This window comes from Cajanus cajan, chromosome 3, assembly GCF_000230855.2.
Source record: "Cajanus cajan strain Asha chromosome 3, NIPB_CcT2T_4, whole genome shotgun sequence".
In the NCBI taxonomy this organism is placed as follows: Eukaryota; Viridiplantae; Streptophyta; class Magnoliopsida; order Fabales; family Fabaceae; genus Cajanus; species Cajanus cajan.
The window spans coordinates 78,638,262-78,657,128 of record NC_138519.1 but is presented as its reverse complement, the minus strand read 5'-3'; the positions used below and the strand labels follow the sequence as shown (position 1 = coordinate 78,657,128).

The following is an 18,867-nucleotide window of genomic DNA, read 5'->3' as shown; positions in this document are numbered from 1 at the left end:
TCGCCCTCTCTTCTCATGTTCTGTGATTTGCAATTGATTATTAGATATTTGCTGAACACAATTCTTAAGGCAATTATTACGTGCGATTTCTATCTAAATTACGTGGCTTACTTTTCAAAGTTTTGTTAATTTTTGCTCATGCACAATAATATTCTATATAATGAGCATTTGTGATTAGCGGCACGAACAATCATCAGTCTTTTAGCCTTTCATGTGATATATTTCAACTTTTCTAGCAAGTTACAGCTAGCATTTCATTCCTTCATATCAAGGAGGGTTGTGACTGGCGATTGCATGGAAGCCATATTTTGATGTTTCCGTCGCGAATTCAAAGACAAATCTTTGAATTCTTAAACCTCGATCACGACTCGCGAGTATGAATCCATATTATTTCTGTTACTTACAAAATAGTGGAAGTTGGATTTGGAATTCATATTTTCATTAACAAGTGCGACAGTATTTATTGAATTAAGAGATATATTTACTAATGATATTTAAAGAGATTAAAATAAGATCGTTTTTAGTATTTACAAGACAAAAAGGTTTTAAATTTGAAAGATAAAAGCAAATTTATCTCTTAAATGAGGAACTAAAATTGTACATATGGCTGTTCAACACAATCTTTCTTTTCACGCTTATTCGTTCAACTAACGTGAGATGTATGCAAACAATAAAATAAATACACTTAGATGAGTATAAATTTATTGAAAGAAAAAATATTAGTGATTTGTAATAAATTTTAACTAAATATTTTTTTTAAAAGAGTGGTTATAAATTAATATTATCTTGGTAGAGTAAAATTGAACTATGGTTCCTTCAATAGAAACTTTAGTTCAAGTATCGGGAACAAAAAAATGCATTATTAAAGGTGTTCGATAGAAGAGTAAGATTAGTACAAAAAAGTTGAGGTATTGTTCAAATTGTATCACACAACATAATGTTAGAACATGTTAAGTGTGTGTTGATACAAATGATATAAGTGTGAATGATTATAAGTTATTTCAATTGGAATCTTTTGAATCCAATATTGTAGTTGATAGTGTAAATTTTTTGTTAATACTAATTATAATTTTATTTTAATTGAGTATTTGTTTCAATTATATAAGAAATGAGATAAATATCTTTGATTTTATAGGATTCAAAAATAATGACATTTGGTGTAAACAAGGGTTAGGACAATGTATTGTCAACTAAGTCTAGAAGTCATACTAATGAAGTAAATTAACTTTTACTTTTATTTCAATGTCCTTATTTTTGTCTTTGGTTGTTAGTAAGAGATTTTAATTTTCTATATAAAGGGAAAGGGAAACTTAGCAATTGTTGTAAGAATCAAATAGTTCTCTTGTGTATGTACATGATTGTGGCTATGTACTTGTTGAGAAATGGTTATGTACAAGTCTTGGTAATAATTAATAATTTTATCAATATTTAATAATCAAGCATGTATTTTATTCTAGTGATATTTTCTAATTTTTTTATAACAAAAAAATAAATATATGTAACAATAGCACAAGTTGTACAATATTTACTAAATTAGCACATTTTATTATGCTTTTAATAATGTCTCTTCCTCAATTCCAATTCTTCAAAAGAGATTTTTTTTTGGTAATATATGCCGTTGAGAAATGAGGTTCGTCACCCAAATTTTTGACAACATCTTATTTATTTATTTATTTTCATATTTTTTATTGGTTAAAATTTATTAAAAACATAAAAATTGACAAGTCTCACATCTTATTTAATGAATTTATAATAAAAAATATATTAAAAAAATGTATTAAAGAGTGATATTAACATTTCTCATATATTAAATTTGAAATCCATATACAACTACTCTTATTTTGTATGCTAACACGTTTTTTAATATATAAATTCACACCATATTTGTTTTACACGTGGCTTATTATATAACTTAATCACAAATTCATAAGTTACTTTTTTAATAAAATGTGTGAAACCAAGTCAGTCGTGTGGAGGCAGGGATAGTGTACTAGTTTTAACTAAATAATTTTTTTACAAGACTGGGTTATAAATTAATATTATGTTGGTTGAGTAGAATTAAACTTTGGTTCCTTTAATAGAATATTTAATTCAAGTAATGGGAGAAAAAAAATACTATTAAAGGTGGAATACTATTAGAAGTGATCAGAAGACGGATTTTTTTTTTTTTAAAAAGATGAGTTATTGATGAATTTAATTAATATATTATACTTATAATATATTTTTGTTTATTTTCAGATGAGTAAAGTTCTGAATCAAATCAAATATTATTAAATTTTGACTAACTATTTTATGGATAATGATACTTGATCTAATGATCATAAGATATCAATCTTGTATTCAATAATTATAAAGTGGTTATTTCCTCTTTACCACTTTATCAATAAAAAAAATATTACACATGATAGTAAAAGATAATTTAGAAAATTTATTACTTGAATTTATCTTTACACTATTTTTAAAGGAAGATGTGAGATAAATACATCTAAATTTGTAATTTAGAATACGAATTTAAATATAGAAATTTATTAAATGAGGAATGGAACTCGTTGATGTAATTTTTAATAAACTTCAACTGGTGGTAGTGAGAGCCTTGTTACCTCGGGAAAAAAAGTGAAAAAAAAAATGAAGGAATAGAAATAAGAGGTAATGAGATAAAATAAATGTATAATGAATATTTAGCATGTTCAAAGTGTGATGCAGGTGAATAATATAGCGACAGAGTGGCAGAATTGTTGAGTGGAAGGTGTCAAATGTGATCTGCGTATCCTTTGTTGTGCCTTTGACTGACAGAACATAAGCATTTCACTTGTTTAATCAAAGCATGCACAATTGCAACACACAATCTTCGATCCACATGCAAACTTGTCCCTCGTAAAGGCCAACCCTTTCTCTCTTGCTTGATAGCATACTATTATCATTCAAGAATGGCAATTTCTCCCGTCATCTTCACCTTCTTGGTCTTGCTCATCTGCGTCACAATCCTCATCTTCACCAACAACGCCACCTACACCATCGATCCAATTGGCTTCTATCCCGATGTCCAACCATTGGCTCATTTCTCTTCCCCCACTCCCCAACGCCAAAGATTGCCCCTCAAGGGAGACCCTTTCTTGGATGATGCAAACATCGCTTGGAACCTTTGTAAGGCTCCCTTTGCAGCGGATTATATACCCTGTTTGGATAATTTTATGGCCATTAAGGCCCTCAAGACAAGGAGGCATATGGAGCACAGGGAAAGGCACTGTCCTCGTTCTAGTCCCCACTGTTTGGTGCCCCTCCCCAATGGGTACAAAGTCCCGGTTAAATGGCCTAAGAGCAGGGACATGGTGAGATTGATACTTCGGTAAGATCTTTTCTTGTTTTTAATCAATGCTTGCTTGCATATGTTTCATGCATAAAAAAAAATGTTAAGGCTGTTTCAATCTCTTGAGTCTTGATCTTGGAACCAAGCCTCTTGTTGTATATCTTGTAAGCATAATCTTGATTGTCAGTTTTAGAATAATTAATAAAAATCTCTTGATTATGAATTTAATGATTCACCAGAATTTTGTTAATTAAAATTGACTTATTTATTAATTAATAAAAAAAATACAAGATAGATACTTCGATTTCTTATGTTTGCTTTTACAAACATGATCATAAATTATATATCTTATATACTAATTTGAATTAATTAATAGTACACATTTTTATAGATTGTACTTATTTTATCTTTTGGGAAATACTATTTATTCAACAAATTCGATTAACTGATGTGGGTAAATTAAGGAAACAATAGCCGAACCACAAATAGTCGTAGCCTTTTATAAAATGATCTGCTATTCGATGGAAGAAAGTTGCTAGATGTTTGTTTCTGGTTTTCAGATTTGGTATGATAACGTTCCTCATACAAAGCTCGTTGAGTACAAGAAGGAGCAAAACTGGGTGGTGAAGTCTGAGGATTATCTTGTCTTTCCTGGAGGTGGTACTCAATTCAAAGAAGGAGTTAACCATTATACTAAATTCATAGAGGAGGTATATCGTCCCTTAGCTTCTCATGATTTGCCTAACCTATGACATGTTATATGTGCGTTTTAGTTTCCCCTTGTCCATGTTGAACTGTTGTAGATGAAGAGAAACTGTTGAAATTAGTAAAGAACAAAATTTAGATGTAGTTCATTACGTGCTTTTGGTGTTGTTTTATAATTATGATCGGAGTTTCATCTCAATAATCCATCTGATAAAGGTATGCACTAAAGATGATTATACATTTTTTAAGCTGAAATTTGAATTCTGATAATAGAACAATAACAAAAGCACCTTAGTGACTACATCTATGTTTTATCCATTAGTAAACACTTCAACAGTAAGAGAGAGAGATTTAGGTGGAGAGGCATAGGGACCATGGTGGATTCTTTTCTTCTGTTTTATTTACCTGCAGACAATTGCTTTTATAGTGAGATTCTTACTATATAATAATGGTTTAGTCTAAAGATATACTAAATTTGGACATATTTATCTTGATTTTCCTACAGATTGATATTTTTTCAATAAGGGATAAAATTCTAAGCCAGAATTGGCTTTACGAGGAAGGAGCTATAGAAAATGATGAATAAAAAAATTCCTTTGTTTTTATGAGTTTGTATAAGCATTCTTCATTTTTATTTATGCATGACTTAATTAGTATCTCTCACATGTTCTACTTCCATTGATATAACATGATTTCAATGTAGTTCTTGAAAGGACCCATGTCTTTGTAGTTTTCTGAATGTCTTGTTTTATGCCAGACACTACCAGCAATCCAATGGGGAAAGAATATCAGGGTTGTTCTTGATGTTGGTTGTGGAGTTGCTAGCTTTGGCGGCTATCTTTTGGACAAAAATGTTATAACTATGTCGTTTGCACCAAAGGATGAGCATGAAGCTCAGATACAGTTTGCTTTGGAACGAGGAATTCCTGCAACTCTTTCTGTCATTGGAACCCAAAAGTTGACATTTCCTGACAATGGATTTGATTTGATCCATTGTGCAAGATGCAGGGTGCATTGGGATGCAGATGGTACTTCTTGTCTTCTTAATTGTGACTTCGGACTTGTTTGGGTAAACTTTTCTAGAAACATTTTTTAGGAGAGAAAAAATGAAATAAATTTCTTTATAAACTAAAACTAGCTTATGTATAAGCTAATTTGTAGATGTTTTATCTCATTGACTTATCTAAAATTTTATTTTAAACCCATGCATAAGTTAATTTTAATTCATAGAACAGTTTATTTTGATTTTCTTTTTATATTTTATTCTCTTAAAAATACTTATGAAAAAGTTTATCCAAATAGACCATATCAGGATAGCCTTCTATAATTGTTTTCCAAGTTCTATTTGTACTATCTTTTTGACAAGAGTGTTTGTTCTCAAATTTGTAGGTGGGAAACCATTGTTTGAGCTCAATAGGATTCTTAGACCTGGTGGTTTCTTCGCATGGTCTGCAACACCAGTTTATCGTGATGATGAAAGAGATCGGAAAGTATGGAATGGTTTGTCCCTCACTCTCCATCCATATGAATTTGTCATTTGGAAAAACAATATTTCAATCGACAAATAAAACCATTATTTTCTGTTTTCTGTTTTCTATTCTGGATTCCTAACATTAGCACTTATTTAAAAAAAAATCAATTCTCATTTTTATATATTCTCAAACATAAGGGTTTATGATTTGTTGAAGAATGTTAACAAACAATTAAACATGCAGATTCTTCTAACAATGGATGTTGTTATCCTTGTTTTCTGCAGCCATGGTGACTGTAACAAAATCAATGTGTTGGACTGTTGTGGCTAAGACTCTTGATTCATCTGGAATTGGGCTGGTTATATACCAGAAGCCTACCTCATCTTCCTGTTATCAGGAACGCAAAGAGAGCACTCCTCCTTTATGTGAAAATAACGATAGGAAAAATATCTCATGGTATATATGCTAAATTTTTTGTATTTCTTTGACAGTTATATTTCCACAAATTTTATTTCTCTGCAATCCCAACAAGAATAGAAAGTAATTGAGTTTTTGTTTTTTTTTTGCTGCTGTTTGTATGATGTTTTTAGCTTTTTGATATGCATATACACAGTAGGCAATGAACTGACATTTTGCATCAATTTTTAGCGTATGTTGTTCAAAAGGAGACCATAGAAAATTTTCATGAACCATTATAAGCAAATAAACCCATGCTAAACATATTAATGTTAGTTAGGGTATATTCGGTATAAGAGAAGTTTTTTCATGTTCAAAAATCATGATTTCCATAAATCATGAATCCTAAAAATAATGATTTCTAGGAAAGAATAAGATGTGTTTAAATGGTGATAAATGTTTTTAGAATATTTGTATATTTTACTTGAAATTCGTAGATTTTTACCGCATTTATATAGTTAACAAGGATAACATATTATTTTTTAAACATAAAATCCTCAATTTTAGATTATGGGAAAACTAAAAATTTCTCATGAAACAAATACCTCCTTAGTGTTAGTATTATACTTTAATTTCTATCTCTGCTGATTTTCTTTGGCATGATTGTGGTTAGGTATGCCAAACTCAGTGGCTGCCTTATACCTCTTCCGGTTGATGCTGAGGGTAACCTGCAGAGTTGGCCCATGCCTTGGCCCCTGAGGCTTACCGGTACACCTCCAAGCTTATCTATTGATTTGCATGCTGGCGACACGTTCTTCAATGACAGCAGACTCTGGTCTGAATTAGTTTCAGACGTTTATAGGGATGGTCTTTCTATAAACTGGTCAAGTGTTCGAAATGTAATGGACATGAATGCTGGTTATGCAGGGTAAAGTATATTCAATTATAAAATATAAATTAGATTTAGAGTAAATTACACTAACATCTCCTCTTGAACTTTTGTAAAATTGCACACACCCTTTTGTTTTTTTAATGTTATAATCTTCTTTTAAAAGAGATCATGATGTAATGTTTTTCAAATAATTAAGAGAATTAATATAATATCTAAAGGATATCGGTATAATGTTTTTCGAACAATTAAGATGATTAAGTGTATAGGTAGAAAAAGTTGAGTGTGTGCAATCTCATGAAAGCACAAGAGGTATCTAAGTAATTCACTCTTAGATTTCTCAGACATTTACGTTTACATTATCTGTCTGTCATTACAACAACTCAAATTTGCTGATTACTTCCTAGTTTTCTTTGAACTGATACCATGCAAGTTCTTTTTCTTGTCAGATTTGCTACAGCACTCATTGATCTACCACTCTGGGTGATGAATGTGGTACCTATTGATATGCCAGATACTCTCACTACTATATTTGACAGAGGGCTAATAGGAATGTATCATGATTGGTGCGAGTCCTTTAATACCTACCCTCGCACTTACGATCTTGTTCATGCTAGCTTTCTCTTCAAACATCTTGTGAAAAGGTATGCTGCATATCGAGGAAACTAATGCCTATAAGTGATATTGTTATCATTGTTATGCGTATAGTGCTTTCTCTTGCTATTATCTAGAATCAGAACTCCATTAGTTTAATCTAGGAATGCTAGTAACACTCTTTCAAACACTATATTATTAGTTGGAAATAGTTAGATATCACAAATTTTGTGATTTTCGAATCCTTATTTGATGAGTGTTCCATATAGTGCCACTAACATTTCTCAGATTAGTTATACTATATGTGGCAGAAATGTGATACGATTCTCACAATTTGCAATAATCTTTGTCAGGTGTGACATTGTAGACGTGGCTGTGGAGATAGATCGTATATTGAGACCAGATGGGTATCTCCTGGTTCAGGATTCTATGGAAATGATTAACAAGATTGGTCCAGTGCTGCGTTCACTTCATTGGTCTGTAACATTGTATGAGAATCAGTTTCTTGTTGGTAGGAAGAGTTTCTGGCGTCCAGGGCCTTAGAAACTGTGATGAATAGGGTTGCTCATTATATACTATTCTAAAATTGGGGTTGCAGATCATTTTGTTTTTTTACTCTCATATAAATACAAAACCAAAAATTGTAGATAAATTTAATGTGTGTTTGGATGAAGAATTTAAATGAAGTAATTTTTTTTTAAGAATTTCAAATGTTTTAAGATGAAAAGTTTTATTTGAATAAAGAATTTATAAAAAAAATAATTAAAAATTTAAATATTTATGAAATTTCTTAAAATAGTAGAATTTCAAATTTTCTACAAAAGAAAGAATTTAAAATTTTTCATATTTTTTTTTCTTATCTCACCTATATATATTTTATCTCTCTTATTTCTTAATTATTAAATATTCAAAAATAATTTTTAAATTATTAAATATTATCTAATATTGATTTTTAAAATTATTAAATATTTGAAAATTTGGATAATGTTTATTCTTATAAAATTTAATCTTAAAATCTCAATATATATATATATATATATATATATATATCAATTTTATCCATGATGAGAATTAAATTATCATATTTAAAGAAAAAATTTAAAATTAAAAAAATTTAAATTGACTTATTCAAACAAAAATATTTAAGGAATGATAAAAATTGAAATCAAAATAATTTAAATTTTAAAAATTTCAAATTCTTTAAATTTTTAAATTTCTTCTTCCAAGCATATCATTAAGGAAGTTAAATTTGACGGGTAAATTGAAAGTGAGTGAGAACTTTGTAGATGAGATATTTATTTACATTCTTTTCATGCATGGATATAAATGAGATTGTTATTTTTTATAAAATAAATTATACCTAATTATGTTTTTAGTCTCTTAAGCTTGAGGTTTTTTTTTGTCTCTTAAATTTAAAATTATTGTTTTTTAGTTCTTGTAACTTCAAAACAATTGTTTTAGTTGCTCTAAATATTTTTTTATCTTTCAAATTTAAAATTTAAATTTTTAGTTTCCAAAATATCAACAAAAAAAAATCATGATTTTAATCTCTCTTACTAAAATATTGTCAATAACCCTATCAAACACTCTTTAACATATTGTGCTTAACATACATACTCTCATTGACTAAAATTTACTGAAAACTACAAATATGATGGAGTCATTAAAAAAATTAAAATTTTGGTTTTTCAAAATATTTCAACCAATTAAAGAGTGTATTAGCATTTCTTACTTATATATAAAAAAAACTCACTTATTATTAAATCTGTCATACAAAATTTTCTTATTAATACTTGTTAGTGAAAACATTATATTAAATCAATTGATACTACATGATTGTTTTTAATTTGTCACTATTAGTTATATTATTAATGAAAATATTAAAAAAATATTTTTTTTGAAATTATAGAGATTAAAAGAATAATTTTAAATTTGAGAGAAAAAAAAAGTTGTCCTAAATTTAAAGAATTAAAATGATAAATTTTAATATTTTAAAGACAAAAATATACGTTTTAAATTTGACATATCAAAAAAATATATAGTCAAATTTAAAAAATTGAAATAAGCCAATAAACTAATCCGTAAGTACTCTCTCTCACACACACACTTTTTTGGTACAATAATGTTTTTGTTCTACAATCTCTCAAAAATCCTAAACCCTAAACACACACACATTTTTATTATATTCATAATTCATTTTACAACTCATTCTTCTTGGACTACTTAAATCAACATCATTTACAAATATTATGGTTGTCAACATATCATCTCATCTTACAAATTAAAATTAACATGTTCAACATCAACATCTTACAACTCAAACATAAATTGACTCACACCTTCTAACATGGACACACCATCATCATACATCATCTATCATGCAACTTATAATCATCATTAAACTATCAACTTACAAAGAAATACATTTAATCTTCATCAAGCATCATACAAGTATTCCAACTTATTAAAGTAAAGAGGAAACAAACGCTTCAAGCGTACTAGGTCTCGCTCAAAGTGCTCTGAAATTTTCTCAGTGAGTGAAGTCAAGGAATGTCCCCTAAACCTTCGATTTTCTCGCTTTGAGTGATGAAAACTTTCTTAGACTGATCATAATTCATTTCGAGCAAGACCAACTCAAAGAGCACCTACACTTGGTTCTCCAACTTGCTTGGAGCGAGTAAGCTTTCGCTTTGGGCGAACTTACCCAAAATTTGCATAATCTTCAAGAATATGAACTCAATCTTAAACTCCCAAGACCAGATTCACACATGTATTTGAGAATCAAACATATGCAATGCAAAATCCAACATATAAACATCATATATAATGCAACCAAGGATTCAAGGAATCATCATCTACACCTTCATCACCCACCTCAAGAGCATCTCTACTTCTCAAATCATTATATGGAAATTTCAACCCATTTCAGTTATAAATCTAGCGATCTTAGCAAAAACAAGCATCATGCAATACTAACAAACTAAATCATAAGCTTTCCTTATCTCTTAGAGAGTTGAAACTATGAGAGGTGAAGAGATAAGTTGCTCTATATGATTTTCGACCTGGAATACTTGCCTTCGGGATTTCGAATCATAATCTCAGCAAGATGGATCAACTATATAAGGAGAAGAAGAAGAAGGAAGATTTCAGGAGAAGAGTAGAAAAGAGTTTCTGATTTCTCTCTAAAATCTTCTAAATGGTAAATAAAAAAGAGAACCCCCTTCCCTCCCAATAAAAGCTCTATAAAACCCCTCCATTGAAGCTGAACCAATCACTAATCTCAACTCTTCACGGAATCACACCACTTAAACAAGTACCTTAAACATGAGTTTTACATATATTATTTATTTTATCTTTAATATTTTAAATAAGTAAAATCCTTAAGATTATTTTTTTAAAATTCTTACTTCAATGTTTATTATTTTTTTTAACAAAGTCATCGTTATCAGTTCTTATATATTAAATATGAAATGTTATATAGCATAAGAACGTTTTTAGGAGCATTTATTTGATGAGAGTATTTTTAATGTATCATAATTTAATTTTTATTTATAATAATTATTTATAAAATAAATTTTTAATATTTTAAAATAAATTATTAATAAATAAAATAATCTTATAATATGATATAAATTATTTATCATAAATTTAAAATATAACTATATAATTTAAATATTTATTTATATAAATTATAAATATAATTTATATATTCAAATATAACATTTATTATAAATTTTAATTATATATGATAAACATTTAATATGTACATTACACATACTAAAATATTAATTAATTATTATTTAATAATTAAATTAGGATGTATTAATGATGTAAATATATACATTGTTATGTAATCATAAAATTCTATTGTTATAAAGACATTTTAGTTGTTTTATAGTTGATTTTTTCTTCTTCTAAGTTATTGTAACAAAAAAATTGTAATTGTTATGTACAGAATTATTGTTGATGATTATAATAACATTTTTAAATTTATATCTATAATAATATGATTTTGTAAAAATATTTAAACCGAAAATATATCAAAATTAAAATCACTATCAAGATTTAGAGAAGATATAAAAATAAATTTTAAATATGATTTTTTTAATGAAAAAACATAAAATTTTCACTAGTTTCAAAATTAATTTTAAATACAATAAAATTAATTTTAAAAATTAAAAAATTTATTCTGACACCAAATATTATTGTGAAATAAGTTGTTTATATATATATAGAGAGAGAGAATAATGCCAAAAAAAAAGAAGCAATAATAAGATAAGGAATAACAATCAGATGTACAAAAGTAAAATAATAAAGAATATTCCACAATAATATAAATGATTATAATCTTGGCATGTTATTAAAGATGAATAATGTTATTATTTATTTTTACACTTTTTCAGTATTTTATTGAGAAATTATTAAATAATAATTATTTTTTTTATATTTTGTACTTTTTTAGTATTTTATTTATCTACTAAGTAGAAAAAAATAGTAAAAAAATATTTTTAAGGGAATTCAAATTTATTTTCAAATATTTTTGTTGGTATATTATCCAAAAATATTTTCTTTGACTATAATAACAACTATATGTTAAATACTATTTTTTATTAAGCTAAATGCTAATTATTTTTAGTATTGGAATTCAAATGTTATATAATTGGAGTATAAGAAACATTCAGCAAAAAAAAAAAAAAAAGAGAGAGAGAGTATAATAGAGTGTATTCTTATAATAGTTAAATTTCTTAATTTATTTTCTTTCAAAGAATGATATACATTACATTTAGTTTTTATAAAATTTTAAATTTAAACTCTGTTGATTAATTATACATGATTGATTTATAATTTTAAATATTTTAACTTTTATTTCTCAAATCCTATTCAAATTAATTATACACTTTTTATATAAATTTATTTTTGAATATATTTTTTAATTTCCAGTTTACACACTTTTATATTTAAAAACAGTTATATAACACACCTCAATTTGTGTCACTCTTTATTTTATTTTCCTGTAATTTTTGTTCTTGATTTCTTTTCTCTTTTTTTTTCCTTCTTATTTTGTGGTTTGTCCATTCTTTTTTTTTTTTTGTTCCTTTTTTCCCTACTGGTTGTTCTTGATTTCTTTCTTTTGTCTTATTCTTCTAATTAGGTGGATTATTTATGCCTTTTATTACTCAATTTTCTTTACTAATTTTATAAATTCGTAGCAGACATTTTTATTATTCTAAAAATTTCAACAATAAAAATATAAAATTTCAATAAATAATAAATTAGTAGAAAATTTAAATAAAAAAAAACTAACCTCTCTATTATTTAGGATTAGACAAAAAAATATGGTAAAAGAAAAGTGAATTTTTTTCTGAAATAATATTTTTTTAAAAAAAATTACAAGAATGATCACTATGCAGGATTATTTACCAAGATAGAACCATTTACTGTTCAAGCTCAGAATTCGGTTCCCCGGGAACCGAATTCTGAGCATCAAAATGTAATTTTTTTTGTTTTTTCAACTCAGAATTCGGTTCCCGGGGAACCGAATTCTGAGTTGGTTTTAAATTTTTTTTTTTTTTTTCGTGTATGGGGGCAAAATGTGGGCTGATCTGGGAAGCGGAACGGCCCGTTCCAAAAGCAGAACGGGCCGTTCTGCTTAAAAAAACAGAGTGCAAATTCTGAATGTGAAACATTTGCACTCTGTTTCTTTAAGCAGAACGGCCCGTTCTGATTTTGGAACGGGCCGTTCCGCTTCCCAGATCAGCCCACATTTGCCCCATACACGAAAAAAAAAAAAATTTAAAACCAACTCAGAATTCGGTTCCCCGGGAACCGAATTCTGAGTTGAAAAAACAAAAAAAATTACATTTTGATGCTCAGAATTCGGTTCCCGGGGAACCGAATTCTGAGCTTGAACAGTAAATGGTTCTATCTTGGTAAATAATCCTGCACAGTGATCATTCTTGTAATTTTTTAAAAAAAAAATATTATTCCAGTAAAAAATTCAAGAAAAGTTCAATATATATAAAAATGAATAAATAAACAAAAGACAGACAGTAAGATAAAACAGTGCCTATATTTCTGCAATTATAAAAGTAGTATGTACTACTGTAGAAAAGGAAAAGTACTGGGCTAAAATAGATAAAATATGTGCGAGAGAAAAACAAACAAAAGAAGCCCAAGGTTTCTGACTAAACATGCTAATCATTAATGACGATTATCATTGTCTTAATTTACTTATTTTCTAGACAGGAAAACGCACGCTGATTACAGATTATTCTCTCTTAATTATTAATTATTAAGAATTAGAAATATTGATAAATTTAAAATTTAAATGAAAGAAATAGAAATAAGTAAAAAAAAAATCCGCTAAAATTTATAATTTTTAATAAATTCTGACTATTAGAAAAAGCTTTCTGACTTTTCTCCAGGTGTTGTACAAATGTACGTACAAAAATCCAATCCAAATTCATTTTCTTGTGTTCCATTGAAGTGAGTATACAGTAGACACTAGAACCACTCTCACTCCCTCACTCACTCACTCACTCACTCATATAACCATAACCGCACCACAGATTACGAAGCAAAACACTAAACAACCAAACCTGTCTCCGATGCTTTCAATGTGGCTACCATGGCCGGTCCGAACCACGAGGCGCACAGCCCGATCCCGATCCAGCAGCGCCACCTGCTCCTCCTTCAAAGACATCCAAACCATGCTCCAAACCGAATCCGAACCTACCTCGCCCAAATCTCCCTCCCTCTTCCGCCGCCTCTCCGTCTCCCCCTCCCTCCTCCGCTCCGTTAGCTCCCGCTCCTCCGTCTCCCTCCCGCCGCCCTCCGACCACCACGCCGCCGCCGTCGTCGTCTACTACACCAGCCTCCGCGTCGTCCGCCGCACCTACGACGACTGCCGCGCCGTCCGCTCTATTCTCCGTGGTTTTGCCGTCGCCGTGGACGAGCGCGACGTCAGCGTGGACGAGCGCTTCCGCGAGGAGCTCCAGGCGGTCCTCGGGCGGCGCCACGTGGCGCTGCCGAGCGTCTTCGTCGCGGGCGCGTATGTGGGCGGCGCGGACGACGTGAGGAAGCTTTACGACAGCGGCGAACTGCAGGAAGTGATCGGACGGCTGCCGAGGTCGCAGCGCATCATGTGCGATCTGTGCGGAGGGCTGAGATTCGTGGTGTGCGACGAGTGCGACGGAAGCCACAAAGTCTTCGGAGAGAAGAGCGGTGGATTCAGAATGTGCTCCTCTTGCAACTCCAACGGTTTGATCAGGTGCCCTGCATGCTTCTCCGTGTTCCCGCGACACATCAAATAAATTCTCTGTACTATATAATATTATAATCACCTTCTCTTCCTGTCCTTTTTTTTTTTAGGTTCCATTGCAAATTTTAAGTTTTACATCTTTGTCACTAAAAGATTGTAAAATAAATTGTGCCTCTATTGATTTTACAGAAAAATGGGATATATTTAAAGAATTAGGTTCAACAAGGTTGTTCAATATATTCGAACCCTCATCTCAGGCAGTAATTTTATTTTATTTGAGAATTGGTATAAGTAGTTATTGGGCTATTCCGCATAATAAAAATGTCTATAGGAATGGAATATTCTTAAGTGGGTGACTTTGAAGAATGAAGAGGGGTAATTAGTATAGTCTCTTGGGAGACTAATGTCGAAGCAGGGAAACATGTAAGATATACATCTCAGATACTTCTGTTTTTTATATGTCAATTTTGAACACGTGTTTTTTCATCTCCATACTCACGTTACAATACCATGCTGTTTTCAATGGAGAGCCTCTCTAACTTTTGTTAACAAGTATATCCTTTAATAATTTTTAATTAAATATGTTTTTCTAAAATTCATTGCTAGATTAAATTAAAACTTCTTTTTATTTAAATCATATATACACAATTTTATATTCAAAATTATTTGATATCTCATTTATATAAATTAAATTAATAATATATATATATATATATATATACATTAAATATATTAAACTATGAATAATTTAATTATATTCTTTTTATTATTTAATTTTAACAAAATTTAATCTAGACATTAAAGACAGTATGAATTAATAATTCAACAAATTACTTTTATAATTACTTGTTAATAAAAGTTATATCAATATAATTTGATGACTTCTCAGTTTTCATAAGTTAAATTTGAACATGAATATTTGAGAGAAATGTTATTTGTGGATTAAATTATTGTTTAGCATGTAATCTAAATAATAATTAATAAATCATGTTACAAAATCTTTCTATTGATTTCTTACCTGTTTTGTAGGAAAAATATTGATCTTTTTTCAAAATTTTAAAACATTAAAAATATATACTTTTTAATTTAATATTTTCTTTATAAATGTTTTGGTATGGGGACCTCTTCTAGCATTATCTAGTAGCAATTCAAATTAAAAACATTCAACTAGTGTTACTTAGCTCCTCTTAATCAAGGAGAGGTTATATAATTGTGTTAGGATGTATTAAAAAATTTTATTCTCTCAAGACTAATTCTAAACAAACTTAGCATGATTATCTCTAACCCAAATTGCTGTTAGCATGATTATCTCTGACCCAAATTATTGTAAATAAGTTTAGCTTTTAAGGCCTAATCATTGGATTTTTATGTGGATTAAATCAGGTAACCAACACAATGGTTCTTATAACAATTTACTCTAATTATCTTTAGATTTTAAAGATACATAGTCGTGTAGCCTCAAACACGTAAGTACAAAAAAGTTAATGTAACTTGCTGAGTCGCCTTAATTAATTATTCAACTTTAGACATGGAGGGTATACAATAAAATATTAAAAACATCTGTAATAACATTACTTTTTATGTGGTATTATTGATAATATATGTTCCTGTGTTAGGAAACACACTTCAATTATCCTTGTAGCGGGTCGGATCTTGAATCTCGGTCTTCTCGTTCCTATCCGAGTAATCCGATGTGAAAGGGGGGTGCCTACAAAGACACTCCAACGCTCAAGTAAGTGCTCGGCGTAATAAATGCGGTAGTTGAAAGTTGGTTACGTACCTCGTTGGGACTCTATTTATATGACTTCTTATTGGGTCGTGATTAGGGACTGGGCCCCGGGAAATTAGGGGGCTAATCCAATGCATTACGTTAACTAAGCTCTTTGAAATCATCTTGGAGCCGGCACATGGTTTTGGCCGAGCATACCGATGTACTCCGTTCGATTCTCGGGTGGTCGATATGTTAGGGTATTCGGCCAAGTGTTTGAGGGTATTCGACCCAAGTGTTTGAGGGTTCGGGTGTTCGGCCCAAGTGTTCGAGGGGTCGGGTGTCCGGCTCGAGTATTTGAGGGGTCTGGTATTCAGCCAGGTCGGCCCCCATACGGTATACAACCCCCGCATCGTCGAGGATGTGAAAGACGAAGACGGTAAGAACTGTGTGACATCCTGGTCGTCGTCGGAGAGGCAGGGGCGGTTTTGACAAGTCTCGGCATGGCGTAGCCTGGGTCAGGGCCTCGGGTGATTGAAATGTAGGTCGAGACCTCTGACCACGTGAGAGGGATCTAGGCCGATCCCTCTGACGCGTGGAGCGAATATCGCGACCTCATGGTGAGATAAATGTAGGCCGAGACCTCTGACTCCACGTGAGAGAGATGTACGTCGAGGTCCCAAGCTATTAGAGTTTGCGTCGAGGCCTCGGCGGGTGTGGCCTGCCAGGTTAGCCCTGGCGGTTACGGGTCCAACGGTTACTAAATCTGGACCGTTGGATGACCTAGATCGAACGGCTGGGGTGTCGGGACGTCTTTTCACCTCCCCCATTTACCTTGCCTATAAATAGGAGGGGGGTTGCTGGTGAACTTACATGCTGTAAATTTGCCGAGCGCTCTCGACTTCAGAAGTAATCGAGCAAACCGATCAAAGGTAAATTTTGTATTCTTTATTCTGCTTAATAAATGGATAAGGACTATTCCTCGGGTAGGACTTGTACATCTTCGGAGGCGTCGGTCCGTTCGTCTGATCGAGAGGAATCGGGTTCAAGTGAAATATCACGACCAGAGAAAGAGGACAGGGACCTCTCGGCCACGTCAGACCGACCAGAACGTGGAAACCGAGCAGCCGGGCACCTCCTCCAAATGCCAAAAACAAATAACGCTGGAACAGTCCGGATGTGGGGGGTTTGCTATCCCGGCCGTTGTTGCAGGGTCAAATTTTTTGGCCCCGGCCGTCCAGTCCGAGAACTTGGTTAGCCCGGACCTTGCTACCGGAGGGGGACTCCAGTATTTGGAGGGTATGTATATCGAGGCCGAGTACAAGCTCTTCTGCAAGCTCGACGTGCGGACTTCGCTGGTGGCCAAGCACGTGATGATGAGGTCGGCGGTCTCGACTGAGCGACTTCAGACCCGGTTAAAGGAGGCCGAGGCAATAGTGAAGGAGGCCTTGGCTGCGAATGCTAAAGTTACAGAGTCGGACGACGAACTAAAGAAATCGGCCGATGGCTATAGGAGGGAGGCCGATGACTTGAAGTTGTCGGTGCAGAGGATGAAAGTTGAGGCCGCGGCTGCGGCGGCTGAGATTGCTCGGTTGACCAAGGCGCATTCCAAACTCAAAGCCGAGGCCACCGAAAAGATCCTCGAACAACATGATGCGGGATTCCAGCAAGCAGTCCGGCAAGCCCAGTACTTCTGCGAGATCCCGGTTGACTTTAACTTTGACGTCAGTCGAGATTTTTACGGGGGTAAGTACATCAGTTATGCCGAGTTCCCAAAGGGAGCCAGCCCTGATGACGAGGCTCCCCGCCGAGGCATTTCCACGCAGGCGCCGGTACCTCCGCCTACGGAGGAAGATGACCCAATTATAGACGTGGTAGGTGATGGTAATCCGGACGTCTCGGCCGCGGTGTAGGAACCGATTCTGGTAGAGTAGGTTTGCTTGCTTTTTGTAACCGGCAGTTAGTGCCTTTTTGTAACTTGGCCATCGGCGCCGGTAGATATTTAATTTTTTGTAAGTAGCCGCTTTGGTCGGCAATACTTGTTCTTAATTGAATTTGCTTTTCAACTTTTCGTGTTTACGTGTTCAATGATATTAACATAAACCGAGTTGTATGTGTGGCCGAGAGGTCAGATTTTGTGATTTGTGACGGTGTTCGATGCGCGTTGTGTTTGTTTATACTAGTGTGTTAGGTTTCCGTGAACGTTGGTCGGTGTCGTCGCCGTCGACATAGTGCTCGGCCCAGGCACATCCTTAGCCGAGGAGGGTACTCGGGAGGGAAACCTGGGGCGCGAGTGCACGTTTCAATCTTGACCGAGGATTACTCGGGTTTTAGTACGCGTTGTGCGTAGTGCTCGGCCTGGGGCACAAGTGTGTTTTTCGTCGTCGACCGAACGTTGGTCGATGTTGTCACCGTCGACATAGTGCTCAGCCCAGGCACATCCTTGGCCGAGGAGGGTACTCAGGAGGGAAACCTGGGGCGCGAGTGCACATTTCAAACTTGGCCGAGGATTGCTCGGGTTTTAGTACGCGTTGT

General features: G+C 32.4%; 1 protein-coding gene across 1 annotated transcript; it reads left to right on the top strand.

The window, feature by feature from the left end:
• Nucleotides 1–2,676: 2,676 nt before the first annotated feature.
• Nucleotides 2,677–8,067, top strand: LOC109808177 (S-adenosyl-L-methionine-dependent methyltransferases superfamily protein). Its single transcript, XM_020371062.3, has 8 exons — nucleotides 2,677–3,329; nucleotides 3,868–4,017; nucleotides 4,770–5,040; nucleotides 5,402–5,512; nucleotides 5,769–5,940; nucleotides 6,554–6,808; nucleotides 7,219–7,413; nucleotides 7,717–8,067. The coding sequence occupies exons 1-8, from the start codon at nucleotides 2,928–2,930 to the stop codon at nucleotides 7,904–7,906; spliced, it is 1,746 nt and encodes a 581-aa protein (XP_020226651.1). The 5' UTR covers nucleotides 2,677–2,927; the 3' UTR covers nucleotides 7,907–8,067.
• Nucleotides 8,068–18,867: the final 10,800 nt, after the last annotated feature.